The 19,120-nt window shown below is 56.2% G+C and overlaps 6 protein-coding genes across 6 annotated transcripts; 3 read left to right on the forward strand and 3 right to left on the reverse strand.

Moving 5' to 3' along the window:
* Window positions 1–96: 96 nt before the first annotated feature.
* Window positions 97–1,146, forward strand: EX895_000665 (uncharacterized protein; the record flags this gene model as incomplete). The annotated part of the gene is made up of 2 exons (XM_029881266.1): window positions 97–275; window positions 897–1,146. 2 exons carry the CDS (start codon window positions 97–99, stop codon window positions 1,144–1,146), a joined length of 429 nt encoding a protein of 142 aa, XP_029742652.1.
* Window positions 1,147–2,725: 1,579 nt separating this feature from the next.
* EX895_000666 (uncharacterized protein) lies at window positions 2,726–6,733 on the forward strand (the record flags this gene model as incomplete). Its single annotated transcript, XM_029881267.1, has 1 exon — window positions 2,726–6,733. One exon carries the CDS (start codon window positions 2,726–2,728, stop codon window positions 6,731–6,733), a length of 4,008 nt encoding a protein of 1,335 aa, XP_029742653.1.
* A 665-nt stretch (window positions 6,734–7,398) lies between these two features.
* On the reverse strand, window positions 7,399–10,847 carry EX895_000667 (uncharacterized protein; the record flags this gene model as incomplete). The annotated part of the gene is made up of 2 exons (XM_029881268.1): window positions 7,399–10,250; window positions 10,346–10,847. The coding sequence occupies 2 exons, from the start codon at window positions 10,845–10,847 to the stop codon at window positions 7,399–7,401; spliced, it is 3,354 nt and encodes a 1,117-aa protein (XP_029742654.1).
* A 1,173-nt stretch (window positions 10,848–12,020) lies between these two features.
* On the reverse strand, window positions 12,021–12,440 carry EX895_000668 (uncharacterized protein; the record flags this gene model as incomplete). Its single annotated transcript, XM_029881269.1, has 1 exon — window positions 12,021–12,440. One exon carries the CDS (start codon window positions 12,438–12,440, stop codon window positions 12,021–12,023), a length of 420 nt encoding a protein of 139 aa, XP_029742655.1.
* Window positions 12,441–12,856: 416 nt separating this feature from the next.
* Window positions 12,857–13,684, forward strand: EX895_000669 (uncharacterized protein; the record flags this gene model as incomplete). Its single annotated transcript, XM_029881270.1, has 1 exon — window positions 12,857–13,684. The coding sequence occupies one exon, from the start codon at window positions 12,857–12,859 to the stop codon at window positions 13,682–13,684; it is 828 nt and encodes a 275-aa protein (XP_029742656.1).
* Window positions 13,685–13,857: 173 nt separating this feature from the next.
* EX895_000670 (uncharacterized protein) lies at window positions 13,858–14,835 on the reverse strand (the record flags this gene model as incomplete). Its single annotated transcript, XM_029881271.1, has 1 exon — window positions 13,858–14,835. One exon carries the CDS (start codon window positions 14,833–14,835, stop codon window positions 13,858–13,860), a length of 978 nt encoding a protein of 325 aa, XP_029742657.1.
* Between the last annotated feature and the right edge of the window lie 4,285 nt (window positions 14,836–19,120).

Genomic DNA, 19,120 nt, shown 5'->3' on the forward strand with positions numbered 1-19,120 from the left:
CGCACATTTGCAACTTGTTTATCTGCCACAATCATCCAAAACGTCTCATCGCATCCTTTCTGCCAATCGCCGCATCTTCCAACTCAAACAGTCATCATGTCCGCACCATCCGTTTCGTGCTTCGGCAAGAAGAAGACGGCCACCGCCGTCGCCCACTGCAAGGAGGGCAAGGGTCTCATCCGCCTCAACGGCCAGCCCATCTCGCTCGTCCAGCCCGAGATCCTCCGATGGAAGGTCTTCGAGCCCGTCCTCGTTGTCGGTGAGGACAAGTTCTCGTAAGTATTCAGCGTTACTGCAGACAAGGCTTCGAGGCACGAATTCAGCACCACATCAACCATTCAACCAGGGCCGACCATCGAGGAGAAGCAAGGCAATTGAATTGGCATGGCCATAGACAGACATCAGAGCTCCTGGCGATGTAGTTGCAGCATGCTAGGTGTGGAAACTAGGTGATCAAGGAGGGAAGGCACGTGGAACAACCCAGGATATCGTAGGGACATGTCCATCGTATCTGGCAATAAGAGGTGGAAGTGTTCGCATTCGTCTGTAATAGACGAAGATATTCGTTTGGCTATCTTCAGATGGAACGGGAAGGTCAAGGAGGGCAATTCTTGTCACCGCAAGAATTGTCGCACCACGCATGCAAGATGCTTGCAGCAGCCACACATACCAGATGGACACAGCGGAAACGTCGACATAACGGTAGCACGATACCGTACAGGCAATCGATTGCTTTGGAGCAGGGTGGCAGTTCATCGGAGGATGCACAGGTCGACATGGGTTGAAAAATGGGGCTGCATCACCTCCTTGCCGACCAGCAGCACTTTTTGCGAAAATGATCTCAGGTTCACTGACTCTTGTCCTCCTCCCTCTACCAACTACTTTCGCTACAACAGCACCGTCGACATCCGCCTCCGTGTTTCGGGTGGTGGTGCCACTTCGCAGATCTACGCTATCCGCCAGGCCATCGCCAAGTCGCTCGTCGCCTACTACGCCAAGTACTACGACGCCGCCTCGGCCCTTGAGCTGCGCCAGCTTTTCGTCGCCTACGACCGCACTCTGTTGATCGCCGACACCCGACGATCGGAGCCCAAGAAGTTCGGTGGTCACGGTGCACGTGCTCGTCGCCAGAAATCGTACCGTTAAATGCGTTGTGCCGTTTGCAGCTCTTGTCTTGGCTCCCTGGCGGGTCACACATGGAGTCGCAGTGGTTTCGTGTTTCGGTTCTGGTCTCGCATCTCTTCTCATCTCGAGTCGCATAGCTTGGTGGTTCAGCTGTGCATGCTCTTCCATCGTGCATCTTCCGAATGCCGCTTTCTCCACCACCACAGTCATACACATGCATGCATCGTCCATCCCGGTGCGCCAACCATGCAATTCACCTTTGTACATCATCTAGTACTCTCTCAACCATCCCCCACAAAAAAGGAGATCTGGCCATCGCAAAACGATCCGGACTCTTGTTGCTACCTTGATCACTCTGCGAGTGTGCCTCGCTAGAGGCAGTGTGCCCCTTTGCCAACGAACTGTTGAGCGGATGAGAAGGAGGACGCTTCGTGTAGAACAGCGAGTCGAGTTGCGGGCGAGCGCACGGCAGACATTGTGAGGCTGCGAACTGACGACGTAACATTTTGCTCTTCTGCTCTTCTGCTCTTCTGCTCTTCAAAAGCCGTCGATTGCCTGTTGGATTTTGACGTGTGGAAAAAAACAGAGGTTAGGCTCGGCTGGTGGGTTCTATTGCATGGTGGAAGCGAAGCTGCGAGAGAAGAATCTCAAATCTGAGATGCGAAGTCTGCATATCCAAGCTAAGCTAGGCTAGAGCAGCCGAGCTGTTTATGGCCGCGCCTCTGCCTGCAAGGTGCTTACTCGAAGCATGGTTCTGCTGCATTGAACGTGAACTAAACAGCAGCATGCTCGGATCTGCTTAATGCAAAGAGCACAAACCAACCAGCGGTTCAAGCACGCAGTTGGCTGCTCCAGTGAGAAAGCGCCTTTCCTTTCCATGGTGACAAACGGAAAGGGCGAGAATTGGGTCTTTATTGTACAGTATTGTTTATTTGAACTTGATCCTCCGCGAGAGGCTGGCTTCGCTGGAAATGCAGAGAGTTGAGAATTCTCCGCTTTGGGCGTGTGACAGACGAGGTGCAAAGACCTGAGTTAAGAGCAGAGTGCACAGAGTCTGGAGCCTTGTTTCGCATTACAGCCAGCTAGTGTCAATAAGCGTTGCGCCCCGTCCCGTCAATCCGCCTGCTTTTGACACCGACCAACCGCGCCCTGCCAGTCGATTTTGACGGTGCCAAAGCCTCCCTCCACACGGTCTACCGACGATCCTATCGACACGCCACGCGAGCTCGAGCTGGATCCCGTCGGCACTCAAAGAGGTGCGCTTTCATCTTGATCCCACCACCACATCTCATCTTCCTCCTGCACTTTGTCATAGCGGCGAGCCTCGATCGTGCGCAACCCACTTTCACCTTTGTTTGCTTGCCCTTCTTCTTACGACTTACGACTTGCGACGACTCGACTCTTCCTTGGTTCGTGCTTTGACCTCGAACGCACGGGGCTCATTCTTCAACACCACCCTCTAGACTGCCCTGCGCTGGTCTGTGCCATCTGCGCAGTGCTCCGATATACCCTTTCAGCAGCGTCCTTTCACGCGTCCAGCCAGCCATTCAACTCGTGCCTAAGCTGAAGCACGATTGCGCCGACATCCATCTCCCGCATCATGGCTGCATCTCACACCTCGCCGTCGTCCCCCAATACAGGCGACGGTGACCTGGGCTTGTTTGCCATGGAGTCCCGCTCGTCGTCCACTTCGTTCGACGTCGCTCGCGAAGCCCGTGCACTGGCCCTCAACACCGAATTGACCAGTATTCCCACACATCCGAGCTCCCCAGCCGCCGATTCAGTCTACAACGAAGCAACTTTGCCGCCTTTCCAGGCTTCGGCGGGACCCTTTAACAACGGCGCACCCGGCATTTCCACATCCGGGAGCGTGGGAATGCGCTTGAACAGCAGTGTATCAACGTCAGTTTCACCGTCCAGTCTGACCTCATCTCCTTCCATTTCATCTCGGCTTGGCGCCATGTCGCTTCAAGACGAACTGTCACTACTAGCCACTACATCCGAGACTGCCGCTGGCTCGTCCACCACTTCACCGACTTCACCGGCTTCAGCTTCGTCGAGCTCGACTCGCGACGTCTCTCACAACCCATCTCACAGCAATTCCTCGAGCTCCGCCTACACGTCCGCTACCGAGAGCCCGGCTTCTGACCGCGTCCCGCCCAATCTACCTTCTCCCTCTTCGGTCCCGTTCGAGACGACGCCTGCACCGTCAGTGCCGACACAATCGCCCGGGCTTCCATCCTCTTCCGTCTCGCAACGAAGCATCGCTTCCACAAGCACCATCACGCATGCACGAATCCCAACGCTGCGCTCCCTCTCTGGCGTTTCAGCTGACAAGCAGGCGATGAGCGTAGAGCAGGAGCTCGACGCCAGCACCGCCGATTGGGATTCTGCTTCGGTAGCAGGTACCGATTCGGATCACCATCTGAAGAACAACAGTGCAGCGCTCTCAAGGCGCTCCTCTCGTCGCAGTCGTAGATCAGGCGTACCGGCATTGTCAGACCGCCTGCCCGTAGGAGCGGGTGGACCGCAAGCACCCCCGCGCAATACTTCGTTTCGCGACGCCTCCAAACGCCTCTCTACTGGCCAAGCGCACGGCGATCTGGGCGTCGATGCTTATTCTCACTCTGGCGTAGGGCCCTCCTCTCCTTCGATGACGAGTTTCCTTGATCTAGATTCGCCCAGAACGTCCGAGTCGAGCACCACCGGTAGATGTCCCGTTCCTAGCAGACGAACCTCTCTGCGTGCTTCATCTCCCAAGACAGCCACGTTTCCCCTCGACGCTCTCGGCTCTGCGACCGGAACCTCGAAAAGTAGTAGCACGGCTGCTGCCTCGGCTGCCCATCCGTATGCTGGCATGGGCTCATCAAGACCTAAATCGCGGCCCACCTCAACCGGTGACAAAGCAGCACTGTCGAGCGCAGCGTCATCGGCCAAAGCACAGTCGGCGTCAAAGACAGCTTCGGCAACCACGCCAATCAGCACACTCAGTTTCGATCGCGAAGCCATGCAGCGCTGGGTGCTTTCGGTCGGGTGTGTCAACTTTGACCTCGAGCTGGGTCCGGATCTCGAGTTTCTCTATCCTCCTCTGGGCATCAGCCGTGAAGAGCGAGACAACATCGCCTTCTCGTCGTTCCCTGACACGTCGATCTTTGACGACGGCTCGCTCGTCTTTTCGTGGCGAGTGCGTGAGGTGCCGTTGGATTCGTCGACATCCGAACCGCCCACCATCAAGAGCCTCAACGATGCGCTTCAGCAACCGTCTTCGCTGGCTGATGAAGAGACACCGAGGCCATCGATGAACAAGGCAGCTCTGCAGAATGCCATGGCGATTGCTCAGAAGAAAAAGGCGTCGGGGGCAGCGCAGGATGCGTCTTTGCCGACGAGCCCTATCTCGCCTTCTACGTCTGGATACAGAGACTCGTCCGCTTCGTCGGCGGCCAGCTCGCAGTCGCTTTCCAGACAAGCCTCGGACGCGAACCTTCGTAACGCAGGGATGGCGACACTGCCTGCTACGCCTTCTTTCCATGAAAGGCTCACCCAAAAGCTCTTTTCTTCTTCGGGCCCGTCTTCGATGGCAAGACACTTTTCACACGACAGACGCAGCAGCTCGCATTCGACCAGTTCTGCTTCCGCTTCTGTTGACGACGAGGCCGATGCTGCCACTGGCTCTACTATTGCGACTGCTTCATCTGGGTCCAACGCGTCGCCGAGCGCCAGCTATATCACCACGAGCAACAGCTCATCTACAACGTCCAGCGACATCAACAGCACGAAGCGTGCAGCAGCAGCAGCAGCAGGCAACAGCACGAGCAGCAGCTACATCTACGGATACGTGTTCTTCCGTCAAAAGCGCGACCCGACCAACCGACGTGGTTATTTTCAAAAGTCAGTCGTCATCTTGTCGCACTTACCGTTGGTGGGACTGTTCAGCGAAGTCGTCGCGCGTCTAGGTCCCCTGTACTTCGAGCACGGCATGTCGATGTTCGAAGCGTTTGCCAACGACATTATGTCCTGGCCGCCGCCGCAGCCAGGGACGATTTTGACCCTGCCGCTGCTAGGCAGCATTCTTACCGCAGCGATACCATTTGGACAGCAGCCGCAGAACTCACCGAATGCGGTCGAGTCAACGCCGATGCTGACAAGCTTGTCCGGGTCGAGCACGCATTCGTCGGGGGGTGGCGGGTTTAGAACTGCAACGATGACGATCCGGTCGCGGTCGCGGCAGGCCAGTTCGAATGGTGGCGCCGGGAACAGCCGAGAGCTGCCCGAACCGCTGATTGGGCCGGAAGGGCCGCTTCTCGCTTCCATCCCGGCGACGTCGCTGTTCGAGACATTCAAAGAAGCACTCGCCGATCTGTGGCTGTTGTGGGAGTGTGTGCTGCTCGCCGAGCCGATCCTGGTCATTGCGCCGGAGCCCAAAATTGCGAGCGAAGCAGTGTGGCACATGCTGGACCTCATCCGGCCCATCCCCTATGCAGGCGATTTCAGACCTTACTTCCACATCCACGATTATGACTTTCGCACGCTGGTGACCAAGAACAAGCCGCAGGCGGGCACGCTCATTGCGTCAACCAACCCGTTCTTCGCCACGGCGTGCGGGCATTGGCCGCACGTGTTGCGGGTGGGCAAAGCTGCGGTAAAGCTGATCACGATCAAGCATGGTACGGGGGGAGGCAGCGGGGGTGGAGGTGGAGGGGGCGCGGGCAAGAAGGGCGGTGTTGTGATGCAAGGGGGTGGGATAGGAGGCGGGCATGGAGCGGGTGGTGGAGGGCCGGATCATATTCCTGGGTTCACGACGAAGCGCAAGAGGCGGATCAGCAAGGATCGGCAGCTGCTGAAGCGGTTGCAGGACCTCGCTGCGTCCGCTGCCAAATCGGGCGGTGGCGACGAAGCCATCCAGGCAGCGATCAGCAGCGCCAATGTGACGATGAGGCGCTATTTTGCCGATCTCACCGAGCGTTTCCTCGCGCCCCTCAACCGGTACGTAGCCTCGCTGGTGCCGGCGTCGTTCGACCTCGGTTCGCCGTCGGAAGTGCCCAAGATCCGGCCCTTCAACACGACCGATTTCCTCGCGTCGCTCAAGGCGCACGGCACACCTCTAGCGATTCGCTCGCGCTCGCTGCCCACGGGTGCGAGTGTGCGCCAGTCGCTGTACCTCGACTTCCTGCGCTGCCCCAACTTCTCGCTCTGGCTGCACTCGCGCGTCGCCGCCGCCGAGGAGGAGCAGCGCCGCCGCTACATTGCCAGTTTGCTCCAGGGCGACGTCACCGCCTTCGGCCACACCAGAGGCGAGATCGAGACCATCGATCTCTACTCGCGACTGGTCGAGGAGATCCGGCTGGTGGATGTGCAGCTCACCAGCCCGACCGAGCCCGGGCCGGGCAGCCGGTGGAGGACCGACAAGCCCACCGCTGGGTCGAAGGCTGCCGACAGCAGCAGCGGCAGTGTCAGTGGGAGTGGGAGGAATACTCCCACGTTTAGCAGTGCCGGCAGCACGACCGAGAAGCGGCTGCGCGATCAGAAGCACAAGCTCATGCTGCAGCTCGAGAAGCTCTGCCAGACGCTCCCGGACGATCTGCGCTCGAGCTTGAGGCGGCCCGCGTAGAGGCGAGCGCGTTAGGATCGATCGAAGTCGGGGTCTGACTTGACTTAGCGTGGGTATAGACGTGGAGGGGCTCTTGAAAGGGACTCTTTTCTAATAACGTTATGGGGCGGTGGGTCAGTCTGCTCAGTTCAGGCAAGGCAATTCCAGAATGCCACCTTTACACAGTCAAGGGTGAGATTGCAGTCGGGATCGGACACCGTGTGTATTGCGCGCGAGTGATGAGCAGCGATGGGCCGGTGAGTCGTGAGTGGTGCATGGTGCATGAGTGTGAGATGCGAGGTTCTGAGAGTGATTAGGGTGCGAGGCGACGCACATGAATGAGTCGGCGACGGCAGTGGGAATTGCGATGCCGCGTGGGCAGGGGTCGCGGTTTTTGTTGTGCAGATGAGCGTGGAAGGCTGTATCCATGCACGAAGAGCGTTAGGTGTGCATTGTGTTTCCTCCCTCCCTCCCTCCCTCCACCCTCCTGGTCTATGTATTTGTACGGCTCGGAATAGCGTATCCCGTTTCCATCCGGCCATCGTTCATCCGCCTGTGTGGTGGGTCCACGAGTTCTGCTGCTTGCACCTACTGACCTAACACTATGCGCGTACTTTGCGTTTGCCCTCCTTCCATCGCTGTGGGGCCACTCTCGAATCGCTGACCGGAACACGGCCCATACCTATCTACGGACCGACGAGCTCGGAGAAACGCGAAGAGGCTACGGATGCAGACCGCTGCTGACCTAGGAAGAGTGGCTCCTCGTCCTCACTGTCATCGCTGTCGTCGTCAACCTGAGTCGGCCTACGGGTGGTACCGGCAGCCGGGACGCTGGATTCCCTCAGGCGCGGCGAACAAGGAAGCTGCAATGCAATTGGAGCGTTCAAGTGCTCTGTCCGTTGTCGACTTGCTGAGCCGGCGACCGAGGGTGCGCGCGAGACTGAACGGCGGCGCGACATGGTGGTTTCATTGTCATCGCCGATCACGATTGGCGTGTTCGTTTGACCACGTCCAAGAAGAGGTGGGCGCGGAGGCGGCATGAGTTCGGCGGCGAGGCCCGATCGAGTCGTAGTGATTGCAGGGGTAGCAGCTCGACTAGCAGCGCGGGAACGGTTGACGTTCGCCATCCAATTTGAAACTGCCTTGCTGCTAATCTCCGCGACTCTGTCGTCGTCGTTGTATTGCGAGGAAAGTAGGTGCGGACGCTTCGTTGCTGGAGTGACATCGCGTGAAGCGGTTCCCGAGCGCTTGGAGATCGCTGGAGGGTTCTTCAACAGGTCGTCGACATTGCCGATCTTGATCGGAGTTGCCAATGCCCCACCAGTCCTGCAATTAGCCGTAAAGTTGCGGGCCACGGAATTGGCACGGCTATTGGGTCTCCCTGTAGCAGTACCGGCCGCTCTCGAGGTGCCTTCACCGTTCTCGTCGTCTCGAGTCAGATCAATTCGTTCTCTCTTGAAGAGAGAGGGTGGTACTACCGAGGGGGGCGCCGTCATTTGTCTAATCATTCGTTCGCTCGTGCCGTAAACATTGAGAGCCCTGTCCGTCACTCGACTCGTGCTTCGGCCTCGTCGCTCGCTTCCGATACGCGAACTCTCGGAGGTCTTAGATCGGAACCTTGCCTCACCCACATCTGCTGAGTACTGGCTGCGCAGAAGGCGGATTGTGTCGTGCTTCAGAGTCAGCGAGGCACGCGCAATATGCATGTTGGCGTCGTTGGTTGACATGCTCTGCTCGTATTTTTTCCTGGCTTCGTCGTAGACGCTCGTATCTCGCTCTCGTTGCTCGGAGAGCTGAACACACCTCTGATCGTCCTTGAGCTTGTCTTTGGAGACCAAGTTCATGAGATATTCGAGTGATGCATTGTATCGTGCGGTGCCGATCGCAAGAGCTGAACGCTCTGATCGTGCGGATCGCATAGATGGTGCAGGGGAAGCAGAGGACCGACTAGATCCAGCTCGGCTGACAAGGGCCGAGCCGGCTGCCCGATTTGCAGCTGCCGTGCGCGAACGAGCCCGAAGGGACACTGCCATCGAGCCGGCAACAGCGGCACCATCGTCTTGGTGGAGTGCCGGAGTCGAGCGCAGATGAGCCGACGGATCGTCGGATTCGGACGAGGACGTCATGCGCGGCACTTTACCATTCGTGCTTCTCGTCTCGCCAAGCGGATCAGTTGCTGAAGCCGTAGAATTACTGGACACGTACTGCACCTCGTCATTGTGAGTGCTCTCACCCGGTCCTGCGACCATAGCTGCATGTTCATCTCGCGTAGTCGCGGGCAGAGAGCCAGAGAACCTTTCGTTCAGAGCGGCGTCGGGCTGGCTAGGAGCCTCATCTTGAAAACCGCTTGGGTTGTTGGCATTGATACGGCCAGCACCGTCGCTGATCTGGAGCTGTTCGGAGTCCTCCATGTCCACGTCTTCTACGTGTTTCCCGACACCGAGCGAGACGCTTGCGACCGTCATGGAGATAGGACCGCTCTGGCTGGTGGTGTTAGGGTCGCCCCAAGGCATCGCCTCACCGTCGGTCGAAGACATCGCGCCTATGTCCGAGCCGGAAGGCAGCACAAGTGGTCCGACGAGCTTTGCGGTCGAATCATCGGCAACACTAACGCGGACCATCTGCGAATCTTGCAAGAGTCCTTCCGTCTGGGTTGTCTGATCCACGCGCTGGGACTCCGACCCTTGTGCCAATTCTTGGTTCACCCATTGATATCCAGTCAGGTCTTTAGTCAGGTCTTTAGTCAGGTCTTTCTCGACTTCGTGAAGTACGCCGCACATTTCGTCCATGAGCGTGCCCAGAGAAGCTACACACTGTGCACAATCGTCGTCTGCTCTCATATCCACCGCCGTGTTGTCCTGCGTTGTTGGTTCCATCTCTTCGTCCGCTTGTTGAACGGGGGAGAATAAATTGTCCGTTGGCGATGAGTGAGTACTAGGCTGAGACTCCCGAGCCATTGTCGGGGAATCATCTGCAGCGACACAAGGCGTACTGTTCGAGCCAGCCCGAACAGGTGCAATGCTGGAAGCGGCTCGGGTGATGACGGACCAAGCTCGCGAAGCCATGTGTGGGGATCGCTGGCCCGTAGTGCTACCGGGCGAGCCGGAAGCAGCCCTTTGCGCAGCTGCTTTTGCGGGAGCGGGAGAGGCGGTGGTGGATGTGTCGGTCTCGATGCCAGCCGGAGAGTGGCTCAGTAGAGTCTGGAATGGATCTTTGTCGGAGCTGCACGATCGCTCGACCAAGGTGGGCGAAGTCTGTTGCGAGGTATCAGCGGCGGAAGCGGCAGGAAGCTCAGTCGAAGTGGCTGGAGCCTGCGCTTGAGTTCGAGTTGCGTCGAATTGCTCAATGTCGCTACGTGTCAGGTATGTATGAATGTACTGTTGAATCAGACGCTCCTCATCGGTACCCGCTGTGACAATGCGCGGGTTGAGGGTGCCCTGTTGGTCGATAAGCACACCTGGAAAGCCTGCCAGCGTGCTGAACATGATTTGGCGCTTGAACACCACGGTGATCCTCTGCTCGCGAAACGGGCGGTTGACTGCGCAACAGAGGGGAGAGAAGCATAATGCGCTTATAATGCGTTTCAGTCACAATTCTGACGCTCAAACAAATGGCAACGTGTTCAAAACTTACCACTGACGGAGATATCACCGGGTGGAAGGGCGTCGAGAATACCAGCCTCGATCAGGATGGAAGACTGGTTGGCGCAGAACTCCACAGGTCGAAGCTGGTACAGAACTTCTGAGGCGTGTCCTGGACCGCCATTTCGAAGTACCTGCAAGGTCACCTGGTCGGGTTCCGTGGTACCACGAGCGGTTGTGCCACTGAAGACCGTAGGCGAGCGCCATATGCGTGCGATGAAGTGCATCTGAGGGTTCGAATGCGTGGTTTCGATGACGACGTGCTCTTTCTGAATTACACGGCCGTCCTGGGGAGGGTTCGTGAAAGGTGACTGATACTTGTTGAGAAGGCTGCCACTTTCGTGGAGCAAAAAGGCGGCGGCGATTCGTTTGCCGTCATTGTTGTAGCATTGAGCCGAATTCTGATAGGCGCCAAAGACGCTGGTTTCGCTAGGAGAGGCGAGGTTGCCCTCGTGGACGAAGTGAAGATCAATACCGATGCCGTCGAAGAACATTGGGGAAGCGGATAACGAGGCGAGAGGCTGTTTTTATTTAATTATTTGTTTCGTTCTGTGATTGGTAACTGGATCGAGACCGGGAAGAGGCAATCGTTCAGAGAGCTGGAACCAAGCCGTAAGTGTATGAAGCCAGTTGAGCCGGCAAAGGGATGTGAACGGAGAAGGACCTTTCGAGGGAAAAGCGGAGAGCGAGCTAGGGTATGCGGAGATGCAGAGTGGTTTCTGATTGTGAGAAGATACGACGTTGTTGGTGTGAGGGTTGTGTTGTCTGTTGTTAGGAGGTAGTGGTATGCGTTTGAGGTGTGTCGGATGGGGCTGGACGAGGCAGCTGCGGTGCCATCTGCTTATATGCCTTGTGGGTAGGAGCTGCTTCCCGCACGGCCTCACCAACTCTGTCGCTGTAAGAAGCTTTCCGCATCATCTTCCGCACACGGCTTCGTCGCAGTATACGTAGAGATGGTGGTCCGCAAGGTGCGGAAGAATGTAAGTTCATCCAAGATAGATGTCGCGGCAACTTTGAACGATGTATGTGAAGCTGCGATGAATGACGAGGCGCAATCACACGGAACAAGTGTCGATTTACCTTTTGATTGATACAGGGGGGTGTGAGTGACTCGTGTATGACGGTGCCAACAGTTCCGTTGAGAAGCGGGATTGCGTCGACTGGGAATGCTGAAAGTCGTCTAGTGCCGCTCCGAATCTGAACGGGAGCCGGTAGACAAGTCAAAGCTTACCTTGTGGTGTATTGAGAAGGATCCAGCTCATGCCCAGAGGATAACTTTACCACCGGGGGAATCCCGCGTGAGAGCGTGAGAGCGTGAAAAGGAGTCGTATATGCGTGGATTGGCGATGTTGGTGGATACTATACATGTGATGCTGTGATGAGTGTGACGAGCTTATGCTGAGCAAGCGGGAGTTGCTAGAAAGCTTGTTGTTGCCGGACCTGCTTGCTTGATGTCCTGGCTGCGTCTGATGCTAACCGTATTCGCGATCCTGCTGACAGGTATCAATGTGATTTAATCGTATGTACCGAAGCCAACATCACCTTAATGTGATCTGAGCAGAAAGGCCTGTGATGCATCGCTAGCGATGTGATCAACGGTAGAATGTGCAATTCGCGAAAAGCGTTGCTGTGTGTGATATTGAAGAGTGATTGCTTGGCAAGTCGCATCAGAGACTGGGGCCCAGCAGCCTCCTCAGCGTCCTGTTGATCCTACCTCTCGGGCTCAAGGCGGTGCCGCCGAGGTTGTTGAGCCTGTCTCTCGCCATACCCGAGTTCAGATGCCTTTTGCCTGCCAGACCGCGCTTGAAGGTAAGCTGGTACGCCTTGCCACTGCCGCTTCCCAGAGGGGACCATCGCTTCTTGGTGCCCGAATGCGATTTCAACTTGCCGCCGCTGCCGTGCTGTGCGAGGTGCTTGGTCCGCGGGCTTGCCTGTGCAATATTCGATGTTGAAAAGTAGCGCGCTGCCGAAAGGATTTGTGAGCTGTTTGAGAGCTTCGTGGGCGATGAGGTAGCTGGGGCTCGAAGGACTCCAACTACAGGCCTGGCAAAGCTAGCCAAGAGCCTTGATGTTGATGTGAAGACCATGGCAATTCTATGGAACGAGGCTGAGCGTTATGTAAGAGAAGAAGGCTGGGAGGGATAAACGTGGTCAGATCTTGATTTGGGTGTGTCCGCAATTAAGCTCTGTTGCTAGCTAGGAATGCACAGCTGGTGGTGATGGTGAGTGGGAAGTGACAAGAGGCAGAGGTGAGCATGACAGTTGCGAAAGGGTCAAAGCCTCCCAACTTTTCTTCCGATCTTCTCACGTGATTTCACTTCGCCGAAAGCAATAGCGGTGTAACAGACACATAAAATTGCCTCCACCTTCACCAGCCCACAAGGCCTTTTGCTAACAAAAGTGTTGATCATGACACCTGACATCACCACCATCCTTTTTCGTTTCCCGAACCTCTTCAGCTGGTCTTGGAGCTCGACATGGGCCGGTGCAGCATTCGGGAAAGATGAATGAGTCGAACGGCTCTAGCAGCTCCTCCCTCAAGCTCTTGCCTTCGAGACTGCATTCGCCGGGCAACGAAGCAAGTTCGGCGGCCGGTCCAGATACGATCGACCGCTGTACTATGGAAGCAACCGCCGAGCGTTCGGATGCATCGCCCTCTGTACTTCCTCACGCCAAGATTAGAGGAACGGACATACTTGTGACCGACTTCTTTGGCGGCGCTGCTATGGCCGAGATCCACGATGCAGAACTCTTTCACGACCTGCCGGTGGTCCTACCGCCGCCACAGCGTACCAGTCCAGCCACCACCCCCACCTCCTCTGACGCAGAGTTTCGACCCTTCTGGGGCCTTGCGCATCACGATCGCATCTTCTTCACTCACGACGACGCATCAGCAGGCGCACCGATACCAGTGAACCCGCGCATCCAAGCCAACCTGCAGCGGTACCACGACCTCAAACACCAAGGCGTCCACTTCAACCAAACGCTAATGCAGAACCGGTCGTTCAACAACCCACACGTGCTCTCTCAGCTCGTCGACTTTCTCGACATCGACGAGACGCGCTCGAACCTCCCCTGCATCGATACGGGAAGGTCGGAGGGGAGTTGGAGGGCGCAGTTTCCGTTTCAGGCGCAAACGTTGGTAGAAGGCGACCCAATAGCTATCGAGATCGGACAAAAGCAAAAGGCGGATGCAGAGACGAGGTCGAGGCAGACGCATGCGGATCCGCATCGAAAGATTGCCTTTGACCGGGCCCGACACGATGACGAGCCGCAGAGACCACGGAAACGTCGCTCGTCTGGCGGTGCTTCCAAGAGCCGCGTTGCTTGACTCACGACTTATTATCCTGGCATTTACAACACGATTTGTTTCCCTGCATAGCACATTATACCCTCGACGCAACGAGCACAGCTGTCTTCTGTTATCGTTTATAGTAGTGTACCACCATTTATCAGCTGAATGAACATGGATACTAATGAGTAAACAGCTGCTCGCAGCGCCAACTAGGAAGCGGCGGCAGCTGCGGGAGGCAGTGGCGGAGCAGCCGAGTTCTTCCAGCCGGACCGCAACCCAGCCATAGCAGCAATGGTCCCGAACAACCCGACCCAGCCCTCGGAGATCAACCCCTTGGCGCAGGACCAGTGAACAGTAAGAGGCAAGTAGCCTAGGTTGACCCACAGTTCGTTGAGGATCGCCGCTTTTCGGTCATCCAGCTCGTCCCACATTCTGCGCGTGATGACCTGCTCCTGCGTTGTCGCATCCACTGCCTTTTCGGAGGCTGACGGGGTGGAAGCACCCGAGGACGCGGGGAGGTGTCCGTTGGGATTGAGCTGGATCTTGTTAGGCGTCGGGTGTCCCCGTGAACGCTCGAGTGCCTTTGCTCGAAGTCGAAGCAGTCGGTTGTCCTCGACGAGGTGGAGAAGCTGGAGGCCGACGTAGAGCGCCCAGAAGCGCGAGCCCCACAGCCAGAACGCATTCTGGACCGCGGCGGGGACCGAGAGGATGCCGTGGCTGCCAAGGTACGCGACGGCCTCCATGGGACAGTAAGCGAGCATTGACCAGCCTTGGATGCGCTCGATGTTGTGCAGCAAGCGTGTAGGCGGAGGCGACCTCTCGAGACCAATCATCCACTTGATGATGGGCAGGATCCCCCAGATGCGGTACAGCACACGTGCATCGCTGATGAGCGCGCTAAGCTTCTGCACGCGTTGCGCGACCGCCGACGACTTGGTAGACTTGATGCCGAGCAGCCGCAGCCGCAAAGCGTACTGAAGGTTGAGTAGGACAATGACCAGCTTGGAGGAATACTGCGTGAGCATCAGGCACTTGTCGGTGCCGGACCACGTTGAGAGATAGCGGATCATGTGATCAAGCCGTGGCGACGGTTCGACATTGGAGAAGCAGCCGAGAATCTTGTCAGTGGGGTTGGGGGTGTATGATGCACGCCTACGGCCCGCCGCTGTTGACGCCGGTTTCGACATTGTGTTGAGCTTGAAGCGAAGGTAGACGTGAGCAGAACTGTCGAGGCGGGGCCAGGATCGTACTTGAATGGCGAGGAAGACGTGCCAGAAGATGGGAAGGGGGCTATCGTAATCCCCTTGGGGTTGATGGTAATGATGATGATGATGATGATGACGATGAGAAGGAGAAGCTGTGCGAAACACTTAATTGGCTGTCTGGCTCGTGATTGTTTGGTGTTCCTTCTCACAAGGCCCTGACAGGGCCGGGCGGGCGACTGTCTCCGGTCACGTCCCGCAACTTTGACGCTTCCGCTGTTGCCGATCTAGCCGGCCCTGTGTGGGAATCAGGCAGACAGGCGGGCAATCAGGCCAACCCCGCGACGCACGCTGCAGCACCCTCTTTGCCCCAAGAATTTCCAATCCGACTCGAATCACAACTCGCTGCTGCTGCCAATCCAAAAAAAAACCCCCCCCCAGTTCACAGTGCAGAAAACGCACATTTGAAAGCAGCGAAAGGATGAAAGTCTAAATATTATATAGACCCTTGCGCTCTCAGCACCGCTTCCCTCGCGGACCGTAAAGAGCGTGAAAAGACAGCGATATTAATAATTCAAGGTCAACAGATCGACCCGATCCACGCAGATTGAACTCCTCAAGATCTTTCCGTCATCGCTGCAATAGACGGCACCAACCACTTGCTCACATTGCCTTTCCCCGCTCCCAAGACCTTTCTGAGACGGTGACTCTGATCAGTCTAAGATGCAGCAAATGTTTGGCTACAGCCAAGATGTAATATTGACAGTGCATGGGTATAAACGAGGCGCAGATGTCAAGTGTCCATAAAACGAGAGTGTGGTTGGTTTGTGAGACAAAGATCCTTCAGCGCAAAGAGGAGGTACGAGCACGATCGAATGCAACTCGAGGCGTGTACATACGAGCGTGCTCTTCCGACGAGCTTCGCACGTGAGGATACTGACCCGGGAAAGAAGACGACGGGGAGGAGTTGGATCGTTCGGCGTAGCGCACTCGTGGTGGATAGACCTGCTTGCGTAGTCCGCGATGGTACGCTGGCAGCTCGAGGTGCACCGTTGCCTCGGAATGCATGTTTTCCCTGCCGATGATGGCAATCCCAGGGACAGTAGTCTTTGCCGCCGACAACTTCTTGTTCTCCTTGTCTTGCGTGACACAGCTCGCTGCTGTTGACCTTTTAGGCGCTTTCGAACTAATCCTCTTGATGGAAAGCCCAATGATCGCCTTTGCTTCCATGGTGCCAACGCCAAGCATACGTTTCCCTAGCTTCGCCTGTCGACCATTCACATCGCTGAATCTGCCTCTGCAAGTGGATGAGCTTGACGTGGCGGGTGCAGTGGCGGCAGTCATAGGTTCACGCAAATACAGCGGCGGTCCTTGACACGTCTCAGGAAAGGCAGGAACATCAAACACCTGCCTTCTTGGAGTACAGCCGAAACTTGAGCGACTTGCAGCGATTAGGCATGGAATGTGTTCAACCTGGGAGATCGTCGATTGAGCGACGGGGCTTCCTTTTGACGAACCTGGCACTTTGAAGAGGCCAGGGTCGATCTCGATGCTATCCGCTCGACTGCTGCTTTCCATTGATTCGAGTGTCGGATCATCGAACTCTGCGAAAGGATCATAGCAGTAAGGAGGGAGAGGCCATCTTCGCTGGACGGTCGTAGCAGTTTCGCTAGTCGACTGCTTTGGGGGCGGACGCAGATGACGAGGAGGTCGAGGGGGAGGGGTCGCTTTGCTGGGCGCAGATCGCCAGGTAGCGGCCATCCCACTCGTTCTGTCCATCATTGGCACTTCCACGAAGCGTGGAGAGGAAGATGCAATGTCTGTGAAGTCGGAAGCGCACGAGTACATAGAATTTCGACTGGATCGGCCACCCGGGTCGTGCGGATCTGTACGTGATTGCATGAAGCGATCAAACAAAGCATCAGCTTTCGAGTACTTGCGATCATGAATTGTATCAGCCTGGAACTGACCTTTGAAGGTGAAATCTATATGGTCAAAGCTATCCATGCTGCTGACGCTGCTTGAAGACGACCCGCGCTGAGCTGTTAGCATCTCCATCGCCAGGTTGTAATCGATTGCACAAGGTTACTTGTGCGCCATTCAGCTTAACCTGGGACCGAAAAGAAATTTCAGGACTTGACAACTAAGTGCAGTTGGTGGTATCGACAGTGAAGACTAGGGTAGGGTAGGGTAAGAGCTTTGGACGGCTGTGGGATACTGACAAGATATAAATCAGAGAGTTTTAAAGGGTACTCACTTGACAAACTCTTGTTCAGGAGGAGAGGCTATATCAAACAGGCTGCACGTTCCTTTCCGGCTTGTTCTCAAAGCCCTGATTCCGGGAGTCAATCTTCAGTGCTTGGACCTAGCCGGTGTTCGGAGAAAAGATTGTCCGAATCGAAGGGAGAATGCGCGAGAGCACGAGCAAGACCCTACTACCTACGGATGATGTAAAGGAAAACACGGGCCGCGGCGGAAGCAGCAACTGCCCTGATATGAAATCAGCGTGCAAAGCAAGCCGACAACGGGAGCCGCGCCGCAATTGTATCACCACGGTCGCTGCACTAGAATGTTCGTCTGACAACCGGTCGTTGCACCTATGGTCGTCCGCAGCTAGGTCTGTTCACCATCTCCACTACATAAGGAGTGAAGTTGCTTTGTGCTCGTAGGAAAGTGGCGTTTTGTCTCCTTAAAAGGAGGACTGTTCCTGTAACCAGAGAAGAGCAGAGCAGCGAGCGGCTTGACCGCACACCTTCATTGGAACATTCTTCTCCGGGTCGACGGGCAACGGGTAACAACCTCGCTCTCGGGGCGCGAGAAAGGGAGTCGCAAAAATGGAAGCTTGCTGGTTTTCGGGGCCCGTTCGGATGGTTGGAACCAATAAAAAGAAGAGCCAGTCCAGCTGACGCGGAGCAGTTGATCGACAGGCAAGCTCTTCGACGCCCTCGGGGGCCGGTCACGCAAAACACGCATATCACACGCATATCACCCGAATCTGCGGGCTTTCCTGAGAGTGGCCCGCTCGAACAATGTGCGTCTGGTGGCGGCGCTATTTCCTGGCGGTGCTATTGGCTGACAAGCATAATGTGACAGGCACAGTGTTCTCTCTTTCGTGGCGTCATGGAGAAAAAGAACAACGTTCGCCTATGTGAAGCGAGTTGGCGTTCAGGGTCCATTCGGCGTCCCGTTTGAGACAAGTCGAGCTGTAAAAGTCATGCGAGGCGAGCCTTGCTAGTTTTGACATCTCCGCCGAGTTTGCTTGATGCTCGGCTCTCGATGAGCGTGCGAGTTCAGCATGCAGCTTTGATGTCAACAACAAGAGCCCGTGTGAAGGATATCGCATCAAGATCAACATCTCTTCCCCAAGACGTTGGTCCCCATCGATCGGCTGCATGCGGACAAAAGTGAATGGCGCGGTAGCTTAAGCTCGCCATGCCTAGGTTGCGCTCGGCGGCCAATCAACGCGTCGCTCGTTCTCTGTTCGTATGCACAACGTGCTTGTGGATGCACAACGACACTATCACACGAGAAAGACTAGCTAAGAGAGATCGCCCTGTACCACAACAACATGCATTGTCAGAACTCCAAGCAGTGCATGACTGTGACTCTTCAAGCGCACTCCGGCCTTCAGGAGATCCACTTTCGTGTCTCTGTGTTTCGCCGCCTCCGCCGTCATTTCCTCGATTGCGGCAACCAGATGCAGGCTTGCAGTCGACAAAGCTTTCTGACAGTTCTGTTCCTGTAACTCGATTGTCCCTTCGCGATTGTCCAGCAGCAACAGGATCCGAGCGGCCAACAACAACTGCTGTGCGCAACTTCGAGGCTCTTGCTCGGCTTGTTGCATCGCTCACCAATTGTATCGAGTATCAAGGAGGTGGAATAAAACAACGTGGCAATCTTGGCACTGCATTGTCTGTGATCCTCCCACATCTCAAAAGTGAAGCGGTGGAAGAGCAGCATTCTCTTCAATAGTTCCGGGTGGACAGATCCTGCACCATCGAATCTAAGCAGACGCCGTTCAAAGCATGGAAGTGTCCACTCTCCGTTGTCTCTTGGAGCTGGGTTTCGAACAAGCAGACGTCAACGCCATCGATCGCTAGCGCCAACTGCCGGTCAACTTCTGTGCTATTGCCTACTGAATTGTGCTGCACTACGCAGGCTCGGTGCAAAAACGGTGTTCGGGCTGACAGGCCCCTTTCCCTCCCACCTACCTCATTTCGTCACTTCACGGTCCGCTTTCTCCTTGTCATTATTGATGCTCTTCCTTCTC

Source organism: Sporisorium graminicola, chromosome SGRAM_1 (genome assembly GCF_005498985.1).
Source record: "Sporisorium graminicola strain CBS 10092 chromosome SGRAM_1, whole genome shotgun sequence".
Lineage (NCBI taxonomy): Eukaryota > Fungi > Basidiomycota > Ustilaginomycetes > Ustilaginales > Ustilaginaceae > Sporisorium > Sporisorium graminicola.